The 12,317-nt window shown below is 33.9% G+C and overlaps 1 protein-coding gene across 2 annotated transcripts in view; it reads left to right on the top strand.

The window, feature by feature from the left end:
* The first annotated feature begins 2,287 nt into the window (after positions 1-2,287).
* Positions 2,288-12,317, top strand: part of LOC149788020 (synaptotagmin 2-like) — a 68,772-nt gene continuing 58,742 nt past the window's right edge. The window contains exons 1-2 of one of the 2 annotated variants that reach the window (XM_089974289.1): positions 2,288-2,361; positions 7,550-7,712. In XM_089974289.1, coding sequence (XP_089830415.1) covers positions 7,557-7,712 — 156 coding nt within the window. In that variant the 5' untranslated portion in view covers positions 2,288-2,361; positions 7,550-7,556. Of the gene's footprint in view, positions 2,436-7,549; positions 7,713-12,317 lie in introns of both variants that reach the window. The other variant, XM_089974290.1, reaches the window with a different exon arrangement.

Raw genomic sequence — 12,317 nt, 5'->3', positions numbered from 1 at the left:
TGAAAACAACCCAGAAAGACAGCCGTGCCAATAATTACATTATTATGAACAGCTGATCGCTTTCATTCATTCAGAATTGATGAACAGAAAATGTGCAGTATTTACGAATTGACGCAAGAACACAATGGGGTATGAACATTTGTACAAGAATGATACAAGTAGACTACTTGTTTGTGGTACACATAAAAGGTAAAAGGCTCTCATCCACTTTGTAATTAAAATTTATTTTAAGTTTAATCTAAAACGTTAAAACTACTTATTTTACGAGTAATGCTCAACGGGTTAAACACAAATTCTCGCCTGACAGGACTTTTGTGTAATATGGCTTCTCATGCTGGAGAAAACCGGAAAAGACGCTAACTTGTTCCTTTTCTTTGACTGAAAATACCCAAACACATCAAATTCATTGCAATGAACTTTATAGCTTACTTTCATAACAAACCTTCAGATTATGCAATTGCTATAATGATTTGTTCCAAATGCATTTTATTTTTGAATGCTGTTTTTTTCCCATCTTTATTTTGTTTTGTGGTCTAACTTGACATTTCAATAACTAATGGAGTTATTCTTCGTCAGTTTCCATTTTCCAGTTTGTTCTCGTTTTTTCTCTTGTTTTCGAGTACTCTAGTTTGCGTTATTCTGATATCCCTTTACCACTCTATCTAGTTTTAAATCACTGACGGATTTACTTTCCATTAACTTCCTTTCCGAAATCTTTCTCGTCCTCTGCCAGTCGCTCTATATTGCTCCAGTCCCCAATCTCCCCTCGCTTTCGAGTATTCCTTCCAGCCTTTTTCTGCTCCCATCTCAGCCTGTGATCCGTATATTTTCTAGAAATTATTCATTCATGCTGTAAGATCTTCAAGCAGAATCACTCTTATTGTTGTGTTGGGTATTTTGATTTGGGTTGGAATTATTTACTCAAAGTATTTTTCTCTGGAATTACAAAGTGCTCATACATATTCTTTGTTCAGAGACATTAATTTGGAATTATAGTGAATTCAAACAAAGATATCTTGGATTATATTATTGTAATTCCTCAAAAGACTGTTAGCACATTATCATACGTCCGGCCATTGTTAGATTAGTACATTCTAGACTACACGCACATCAGCACCTTCAGTGTTAGATCTTATTTGGAATACCTATGGAATTTAATTAGAACCTTAATCGTTAGGACTGGTGATAAAACCTTTTGGAATATTTGGGACATAATTTACATTACTGTAAATTCTTTTTTAAATTTTCACTTTGTTTTCTTGGGAAGTAAATTGTTTGTTGAATGTTACAAAATGTGTTGATTTTCGCTCTTTTCTATTACTTAGTTTAAGACCATGGAGTCGTAATACTAATAACATACAAACGGTTATCGACACGTGTTTTTATTCGACCATGCATGTTCTTTCTAATGCTCGGGTCTGTCACAAAAGCTTAAATTCAGGGAATTCCAGTTGCTGCCAATTTATTATAATACATATAAAATAAAACCAAACCAGGTTTGGTATAGCTGCTTCGAGTAAATCTAAACAAATTCAATTTTTAGAAACATCCATTCGTATTTTATCTGTTTTAGCAATGGCGCCTGAATGATACTTACTCTTGTAAAATGCTCTGTTTCAATGTCCATTGCATATACTACATGAGCAATCTGAAATGATGTTCTAACACGCTTATGTTTTTTTTTCTTCTCTCTTCTGATATTTTGATATTGAAAGCAATGATAGATTTCTGTGATTCGTAAAACATTTCTCCGTCTTTTTTTGTGCTGACAGTTGTCCTCTGTAATTAATGGTTTTACTTAATTGATATATTTTTTGTGAGATACTGCTTAACTAACGTTTTTATATTATGTATTACTGCATTGCCTATTTATTGTTTATAATACCACTTTCTGCATAATTTTGATAGTGGCAACTTTGTAATTTAGTATATCTTGTATCTTCAATATATCTAATGATACTGCTATAAATTCAGTTGAATGCTACTTCTCTGAAATTTGTATGTGTGCGTATGCATTTTAGTTATTTCTATATTTATTGCCTACTGGTGTCATGTAATCAGTAATTACACAACAAAATTGACGTGACTGTTTGTTGGTATTCTTTTTCTTTTTCTTTTGTTATCCTAATTATCTTATACACGAAGATGCATTGCAGTATTAATTTGTACTGTGCTGTTTTATGATCTATATTGAATAAAACTTGCTTTATTATACTTTTTGTCGAGCGATAATAATCTCCTGAGATATTCGTTTCAATCAATCGTTTTTACGATCAACCGAGCTTGTTACTAATATAAACTGTCATGGTGGCTTGAGGGTACCCGAAGTGGGCAACAACGAATAGCCGACATATCTTAATTGTAACTTAATACTCTGTTGAAAAATGCTAATTTTGATCGTCAGTTTGAGTAATCATACATAGGATTTAGAAAAAGTAACATATTCTTTCAATGTCCTTAAGTACAATACTGCAGGATATTTGTTTTGGTTTCAAAAGCATGTCCCTCTCCTGCCTCACGTTTATCGTGAAGTTTTATTATTTTTATTGACATATTTTTCTTTTCTTTCTCTAGCTATGAAGAAGTCGAATAAAAGGATTTCATTGTATGCTCATATTCATTATAATCACACTCTTGTATAGTTTAAATTGTATGGATGGTAACTGAACTACCTAATTATTGATTGTCGTAAACACTGGTAGATAAAATCACTAGAAAAAGGCATTTAAAGTAAAGTAAAGCATATTTTGTTTAAAGTCGATATATATATATATATATATATATATATATATATATATATATATATATATACATACATACATACACCACCTAGATGTTGGCAAATTCTGCACGTCGGGTAATTCTGCACATCGATACTAAATTCCTGTAAACATTGGATCGTGTGTTGTTTTTCGTTGAAAATCCAATTTGTATTTTAAAAAAATGGTTTTCTTTTACTTAAGGAAATTGATATTCATAAAGTGTGCAAAAATATTCCACATTTTCACCCTAACTGCATATTACAATTTGATTTTAAAATGTCAACATGAAGACCCACTCCTTGAACTTTTAACCTAGAAAATCCTATTTACTATGTATCTTTTAGAATCATAAAATAAATACATTATATAAAAGCTGGAAATGTATACTTTAAAACAATACTGCATTTGAATCCAAGTTTCCAATTCTGCAAGAAGCTGTCCCACACATACAAAATCATCTGCTATCCAAAATATGAACTTGCCACCAGAGCTTGATTGTCAAGAAATTCCTGGGCATATAGTCTGTTTGTAAATTCATTAGTAATTTTCTTTCCTATAAACAAGATTTTTTAAACACATTACATCCAATTCATTCTTTGTTCTCTTCAACATAATAGCTTATTTTTTAACATAAAATGTTGAACTTTACTAAAAATATTTTCACAACCAGTTTAGTTTGCTTAATATCTCTTGCCATTTATTGTCATTGTTACATTGAATTTTTTTAAATGATCTGACCTAATTATTTGACTGAAGTGCTAATAGAAACAGTCCAAAGTAATGTATTTCATTTCCGTAGCCTGATTAATAAACAAAACATCCTTTCAAAGCTATGTGCAGAATAAGCCAACATATCGTGAGTCACAAAAACACAGGGGTGGTATCCATTGGGCCCAAAATTAATATTATTTTGAACAGAATATTCTGGTGATAATTGCCTCTTTTCAAGTGGTAAGCATTGCTGTATTTTATTTTCGTCAATCAGTCAAATTCAGTATGTGTTTTGCTTCAATATTCATGACTGAAACCTTAGGTTCACAGAAATGCCCAACAGCATTGTGTATATATAAATATATATATATATATATATATATATATATATATATATATATATATATATATATATATATATATATATATATATATATATATCTGTGTCTGTGTGTGTGTGTACATAAAAGTAGTAACATGTGCTCCTATGAGATTTTAAAACCAACTGTAACTTATTATTTTTTGTGGACTTAATAGATATCATAAGTTAAAACATGTTACACCCCAGTAGGTTATCTTTATCACCCTTGCCATCATCATACACAAAATATGTACCTTGACGTTACCAGCAGTTGACAGTAATAACACACAACTAGTACTGATTAGGGATCATCCAAGATTATCGCTTTCCACCCACCTCATTACCACTCTAAAAAGAACAAATCACCATCAATGATTGCAGAAGCTCCTGACTTGGTATCTCACAAGCAGGAGCTATCCATAATCACATTCTAATGAACTAGTCAGCTACAAGTAAGACCTAGTGATTCTCAGGGCTGTGCTGGTTGAGGTTCATTATCTCATTGCCTCCACAGTAGCCAGATTGGTCTGAGGAAGAAGGGATGAAAACATACACTAACACTGTTATACATGTTTCTGCCTTTCCTATCATTACACTTCTGACTGTCATATCACTTCCATTTTTAGTTTTTATCTTTGACACGCACCACCCATTGCTTAATAGTCAAATGTGACTGTGTCAACTTATTTATAGATAGATTTACAAACATACATATCAAAACATAAAATACATACTGATAATAGCATACAGTGAAACATTACAAGCAGATAACATTTTCGTGATTAACTGTAATGAACGGCAAAAGTGGATTTTTATTCAACTTCAAAGTTGCTTAATTCTTCATTTATTTGAATGTATACCATTAGTTCTTTGGTATTCAGACAAACAACACCACTGCACACACATTAAAGATATGGCTAAAAACATCAGGCGATGAGCCCAAGTGCGGGGATCTAACACCCACTGGTTACTCCATCACGTCGTTCCCCCGTAACTCTCATGGAGGTGGGATTGCTGTCATCACAAAGAACTCCATGATCAAATATCTTAACCACATCAATACATTCAATTTCGACCACACGTCGTTTGAACTAGTCCAAACCACACTCACACTGGAGCAAAGGTCAATCCATTTTTTCTGTCTATACTGCCCTATTCCTAGTAGAAAAAAAACAAGCTGACTGAATCTCTCTTTTTGGAGCTGTTTACAGTCCTCACCCTCCTTGATTTGTCTGCAGCATTTGACACAAAAGACCATGATATATTACGTCACCATCTCTGGCATGTATTTGGCATTCATGATACAGCCTTACTGTGGTTCAAGTGATACAGCCTTACTGTGGTTCAAGTCCTACTTGGTCAACAGGACACAAATTGTGTATGCAAATGGAATACACTCCAGTCCAGTTAATCTATGTTGTGGTGTTCCACAGGGGTCTGTTCTTGGACCTGTTCTCTTTATTCTATACACTCAGCCGCTATCAAGTGTCATAGATCATTATCCAGTGTCTCACCAATTGTATGCTGATGACACCCAAATATACAAATCCAGCCACCCAACTGAAGTTGATGCTACCATCCAAGGTGTAGAGAGGTGCATTTCTGATGTGAAATCATGGATGACATGTAACAAGCTGCAGATGAATGATGATAAAACTGAGGCCATTCTGATCACAACACAAAGACTTTCTCATTCACACCCTTTACCTGAAACAATAAAAATCAGCAATGCCAACATTAAATTCACACAGTCAGTATGAAACCTAGGTACTACTCTGGACAGTACTCTCACATTGCACTAACATGTCATGAACATATGCAAGGCTGCATATCTTGAGCTGAGACGCATCAGCTCCATTCACAAATATCTTTCAGTTGATGCCACTAAAACACTTGTGTGTTCATTAGTACTTTCAAGACTGGACTATTGTAACTCAATTATGTCTGGTTCATATCAATATCTACTCCAGAAACTTCAAAAAGTTAAAAACACAGCTGCTCGGATCATACTTAGAGTACCACAATCAGAGCACACCTCCCTGCTGCTCTGTACTCTACACTGGCTATCCATTTGATCCAGAATCAAACACAAAATTTGTTTTCTGTGCTACGTTGCACTGTCGTACTCTAGTCCAACATACCCATCTGACCTCACCCACGTGTACACACCAGCAAGATACTTACACTTCTCTTCTGACAATCGTATACTCATTATTCCCATTATAAAACGAAGTCATAGGGACAACGTTCTTTTGCATACCAGGGCCCAGCAATGTGGAATGAATTGCCCACTGAACTTAGACACAAAGACACACTGATCACATTCACTTATTTCGACTGCAAGAACAAACTTAAACACCTAATAATGTTTCCTACCTTAAATATTTTCAGCATGTTTTTCATGTTTTCTAATTTCATTGAGATTGTTTTTTGTAATCATATCATTATATAAGTTTTTATGTTATAGTTGTTGTCAAATGTTGTAAAGCGCTTAGAGCTTCAAAAGATTAGGTGCTATACAGAGTCCTCATTATTATTATTATTATATGACACTGTTTTGCACATCATTTTCATTAAATTTTATTTAAAAGTGATAACAATTGAATCCACCTTTGACTATTCACATATTTCTTAATGAAACTGTCAACTTTCGATATAAAATCTTAAGCAGTCTTGATATTATTACATATATCTGTTCACAGCAAGGAGGGATCAGTACCCATGTTTCATTGTTTCAAGTAAATGCTAAATGGACACCTTGCATTGAGCAAATTGCAAACAGCAAGTTCACAGTAATTGCATTCTCATGAATCTTAAAGTTATTTCTGTATAAATATTTAGATCTTTCATACACCAGTCTGATACAGAATTTAAATATTGTGCAATTTGCATAAAGGAAGAAATCAAAGTTGGTTATATTGATTACATCCATTCTTTGTGATTCTATCTGTCCTTTATAAGGCAGTTGTTTTTATAAATTTACAATATCATAGTGCATACAGCTCAGCATTATGAATGATATCCATATTTGTAGCTCAGTGAATTTGTAGATAAGCATCTTGTAATGTAGATTAAATCACCTAATTAGCTTTGCACAGTAATAATTTCAAATTGCCTTTATGTCAACAGAAAGAGCAAACAACTCATTTGAGACATGCTTAAAAAGAGTGGTCATTGTACATGTAATCCACCATTCTGGTCCTGAAGTTTTTGAATGGTCCATTTTTGATACAGGATTGAGTGGTTCTGGGAGCCATATGTCATAGACAAACAAACGTCATATGCTTCATCAAGTTTTAATTAAACTATTAATTTCTACTTAATATCTGTTTGTGATATGATTTATCTAAATAGGAAGTGATATTTCTTTTGTCTGGCATATGACATTAACCATAATTGCTTGGGTCTGTATCAAAAATGGATTATTTCATTACTCCAGGGTCAACATGGTGGATTGCATATACATAGACCACTCTTTTTAATCATGTATGGAATGAGTACTCTTGTCCTGTATGTTGATATAATTGGTGTTGAAATCATTTTGGCATGAAGCAAATTAGGTAATTTGATCTAAATTTCGAGACACTTATGTAAAATTCACATAACTACAGACTCCGATATCATTTGTGATTCTAAGCTCAGTGACCTATTTATACATTTCATCTGCATGCATTTATAGTTATTGAATAATAAATGCTTAAGGTTTATTTTCCAGAGTCACTATGGGAGCCAGCAATTCTAGAGGCATTGACCCAGAAAGCATCAAGGTCCATCAAAATCTAAATAAAATTAGACATCTTACAGACGTTCTGACTCTTAAGTCTGAGCATCAGAAGCAGATCTTGCAAAGAGGCTGGGATAAACATGAAGAAAATATGGTAATTCACCATCTTCATCATGTAAATTCTAAATGTCCAAATCGGTTATGTCCATTATTGTCCGTTAAATAATTGTTGTTGTTGTTGCTGTTGTGGGGTTTAACGCCATTTTTCAGCACACGATAGGCTATACATGGCGGCCAGTATTAATGGTGGAGGAAGAACCTGGGAAGACCTGGAAAGAATCACCGACCCACAAGAAGCTACTGGCAAGCTTTCTCACATACCTCCATTGGCTGAGTCCGAGACTCGAACCGGTGCAGACAGAGGTGAGATGGCAGTGATCAGTAACGGAGAGTGCTTTAGACCACCCGGCCACTCGGGGCCCCGTTAAATAATTAAAGTGATATGCATGATGCATGTTGATGTAGTCCTACAGTATAAGATTTTGAGACTAATACAGACCCTTTACATAACCATCAGATCTGACATCTTTCATTGTAGAACTAATATTCATGATGTAGTCACTGTCACAATGCTTTAGCTGTTGTCACCATCATAATCAGAGAGGCAGGAGTCATAACAATCACCACAGTGATCATAATCTTTATTATTATTGTTGTTGTTGTTCTTCTTCTTCTTCTTGTTTCTTTTTCTTCTTCTTCTTCTTAGGGGGCCCCGAGTGGCCGAGTGGTCTAAAGCGCTCACCGTTCCGGATCACTGCCATCTCACCTCTGTCTGCGTGGGTTCGAGTCCAAGGCTCGGCTAGCGTGGGTATGTGGGAAAGCCTGCCAGTAGCTTCTCGTGGGTCGGTGGTTCTTCCCGGGGTTTTCCAGGGTTCTTCCTCCACCAGTTATACTGGCCGCCATGTATAGCCTATCTTGTGCTGAAAAATGGCGTTAAACCCTAGAACAACAACAACAAAAATTCTTCTTCTTATCATCATTATTATTATTGTTGTTGTTGTTATTATTATTATTATTATCATCATTATTATTATTGTTATTATTATTATCATCATCATCATCATATTATTATTATCATCATCATCATTATTATTATCATCATCATTATCATTATGATTATTATTATTATTGTTGTTGTTCTTCTTATTATTATTATTATCATCATCATTATTATTATTGTCATCATTATTATTATTATTACTATTATATTATTATTTATTATTATTATTATCATTATTATCATTATTATTATTATTATTATTATTATTATTATTATTATTATTATTATTATTATTGTTGTTGTTGTTGTTGTTGTTGCTGTTATCATCATTTTTCTGAACTTTCTATTCAAATAATAAAAGCTCCCATCACAGAAATATAAGTGCATGTAAGATATATAGTATTGTGTTGCCTGCAGTAACTTTTATTGGAATTTTTAGCTTAGAACATATTAAAGGACAGACATTTTAGATAAATAGGGTCTTAAATTTGAACCACTCTTCATATTCAAATGTTGCTGGCCATTTCTCAGTACTTTTTTAAAAAGCATTCTGTTCTTTCATCGAAATGACATGTTACCTTTTTTGCTCATGTACATTATAACATTAACCCAGCTGCAGGCAGTTTATACTAAGATGCACCAGCAGATCTGGATCTGTGTTGTTCAGTCTATTTATGATTTCAAACAGTGTAGACAAAGCTAGATGTGTCATTAGATAATTCAACAGCAGATCAACAACTGTGTTGTTCTGTCCACTCATGATGCCAAGCAAATGTCATTACATAATTCACTGGCTGACCAGGATCTGTACTGTTCAATCTATTCAAATAATGTAGGTCTGTCATTACATAATTCACCAGCAGATCAGGATCTGTACTGTTCAATCTATTCAAATAATGCAGGTCTGTCATTACATAATTCACTAGCAGACCAGGATCTGTACTGTTCAATCTATTCAAATAATGTAGGTCAGTCATTACATAATTCACCAGCAGATCAGGATCTGTCTGTATGGTTCAATCTATTCAAATAATTTAGGTCTGTCATTACATAATTCACCAGCAGATCAGGATCTGTCTGTACGGTTCAATCTATTCAAACAATGTGGGTCCATCATTACATAATTCACCAGCAGATCAGGATCTGTGCTGTTCAATTTATTCAAACAATGTTGGTCTGTCATTACATAATTCACCAGCAGATCAGGATCTGTACTGTTCAATTTATTCAAAATGTAGATCTGTCATTAGGTAATTCACCAGCAGACCAGGATCTGTACTGTTCATTCTATTCAAACAATGTGGGTCTGTCATTACATAATTCACCAGCAAATCAGGATCTGTACTGTTAAATCTATTCAAACAATGTGGGTCCGTAATTACATAGTTCACCAGCAGATCAGGGTCTGTGCTGTTCAATATATTCATGGTTAAAGAAAGATAGTGTAGGCTTCAAATGATCTCAGAGATGCCAAAATAAATGTAGACAGCACTTTTTTTTCCATTTTTATGCATGACAACTACAGTAATGGAATTCCAAGGACAAATACAATATTTGATAATTGTCATCAACTTGTGCAGTTTTCATACTTGATGAACAGAGACAATTATTGCTTACTGTGTAATTTCTGATGCAAATATATGCTCTGGTTTCATGCTACCGATTGCCAGGACCAACAATTGTTGATCACCTTAGGTGGCAGATTTTTTGATTATTTTTAATAAAAAAATTAATTTGGTGACTGTAAACTTTAAATAAACGTTCACAGATTTAGTCACAAATGACACTGATTCACCCGTGGTCAAAACATTAAACTATAAGTAAATAATGTCAGGATTTAATTTATTTTTTTGGACTGGGCACAGCTTAGGCCAACTGTGGCATAACCAACATTACAAAAAACTGCTGCCTAATCTGATCACCCAGGTATTGTCTATACTTGCCTATAAGTCGAATCCAACTGCAAACTGCACATACCCCGATCTACCGGCACATAGAACAAACAACATAGACCCTGATATACATACATGTGATGTGACAGCTGTTCAGGGTCTTTGTTGTTTGCAGGTTGCTGTGACTTATAAGCTAGTACATACAGTATGTAAAAGATATTGTTTGGTGGTGAGGCAAGGAATTCTCCTACTGAATGGGTCCTCGAGTCCACACACTTTTGGCTGTATAACTTGTTCAGTTTGAAATCTTTATAACTCCAATATTTTCTGTTAAAGTGTCTTGAAATGTTTACTTCTCACTTGGATACTATTTGTATCTGACTATGAACTTTTCAAAAGAAAGGCCAATTTAAAATAAATAGCTATGCTAATTTGGGGGGCAGTGCATTGTCCTCAAACTTAAGACATCTGTTACTGTCCCTACTCTGTACTATTATTGGGCTTCACAGTCTTACTGCAGTCACTATAGATACCAACTAATCTAATTATGTAATAGACAAAATATGTATTTCATTTGTTTCTGGTTGTGTGGCAGAATAATTTACAAAAGCAGATAATTAGAATACAGTTGACATTTTGCATGTTTTAACGTAAGCCAATGTGTTGAAAAGAATGTGGGAAAGACACAACCATGTGTTGATAAAATTAACAGCTATAAATGAAGAGTCTAATAATACATGGTAAACAGTTCAATAAGTGATCAAGAACAGTTTTGTAACATCCATGAAGGGTTAACGAAATTCATGAAGACAAAAATGTCACATCATTGTTTCTCTCAACTTAATCAGCATCCATAATTTCCTCATTTTTCATGAATATGCACCACAAAATACATCAAATTTTTACACTTCAATTGTAAAGAGGCTGTTGATATGTGACTGTTTGGCAGAGAAACTTTGATTGGCTCATTCAGACTGCATGAAAGGTAAATTGTTGAGTCAGTTTTACGGGAAAATTTTACTCATGCTCACAGTGATAGGTCAAGCAGGTTAATGCATATCATTGAGAAACTAGGCAATCATATCACAATGAGCCATGTGTAACAAGAGTACATAGCTGAATTTTTCCCATGGTTCATGACAATGGTTGACTGTAGCTTATATGAAATACATTTTTTCCTTCATGCACCTGCATGCTCAGATCACAATATATGATCTGATAATACAGTGATGAAAATTTCTAAAGAAATATTACCCTTTTAAAAACAAAAAAATATAAAGGTATGTTTTAGAACATATATAATACAAGTGTATAGGAAACACATGCAAATACAGCATTTTTGACTTAGATATTTATTTTTGTTTAAATGTCAGTGTACAAAAGTGGTTATTAAACATTTTAGTATAAACCTAGTATGCCTCTTGTCTAGCCATGAGATTTAGTAAAAAAACTATGAGGCGTGGGGGGTTGTTATGCCGCTACTGTGGTAGGTGTGATGGTTGGGGTGAGGTGCTCCCAATATTTTATTTAAATTATAGAAGTCCCACCCAGGCTCGATTTGGTTGTAAGTTAAGTTAGTGAAAGATAGATGAAAAGCTCTGAGCCCCCAGTCAGCGATGCCAATGGTTAAATGATTGAATATACAGAATGTGAGATTCAACGAATAACAATAAAATGACAATTCAATAATCAAATGATTTAAAATTTCCTAAGGACTCTCCTTCCGCTTGACCCTGTGATAGCCTATTGCATCATTTGATTAGTAGTGTGAGATAGCTTTCCACCTGTCCTAATGTATTCTATTCAT

Source organism: Sinohyriopsis cumingii, chromosome 11, assembly GCF_028554795.1.
Source record: "Sinohyriopsis cumingii isolate HCF-2022 chromosome 11, ASM2855479v2, whole genome shotgun sequence".
In the NCBI taxonomy this organism is placed as follows: Eukaryota; Metazoa; Mollusca; class Bivalvia; order Unionida; family Unionidae; genus Sinohyriopsis; species Sinohyriopsis cumingii.
This window is presented reverse-complemented; position numbering and strand designations above follow the sequence as displayed.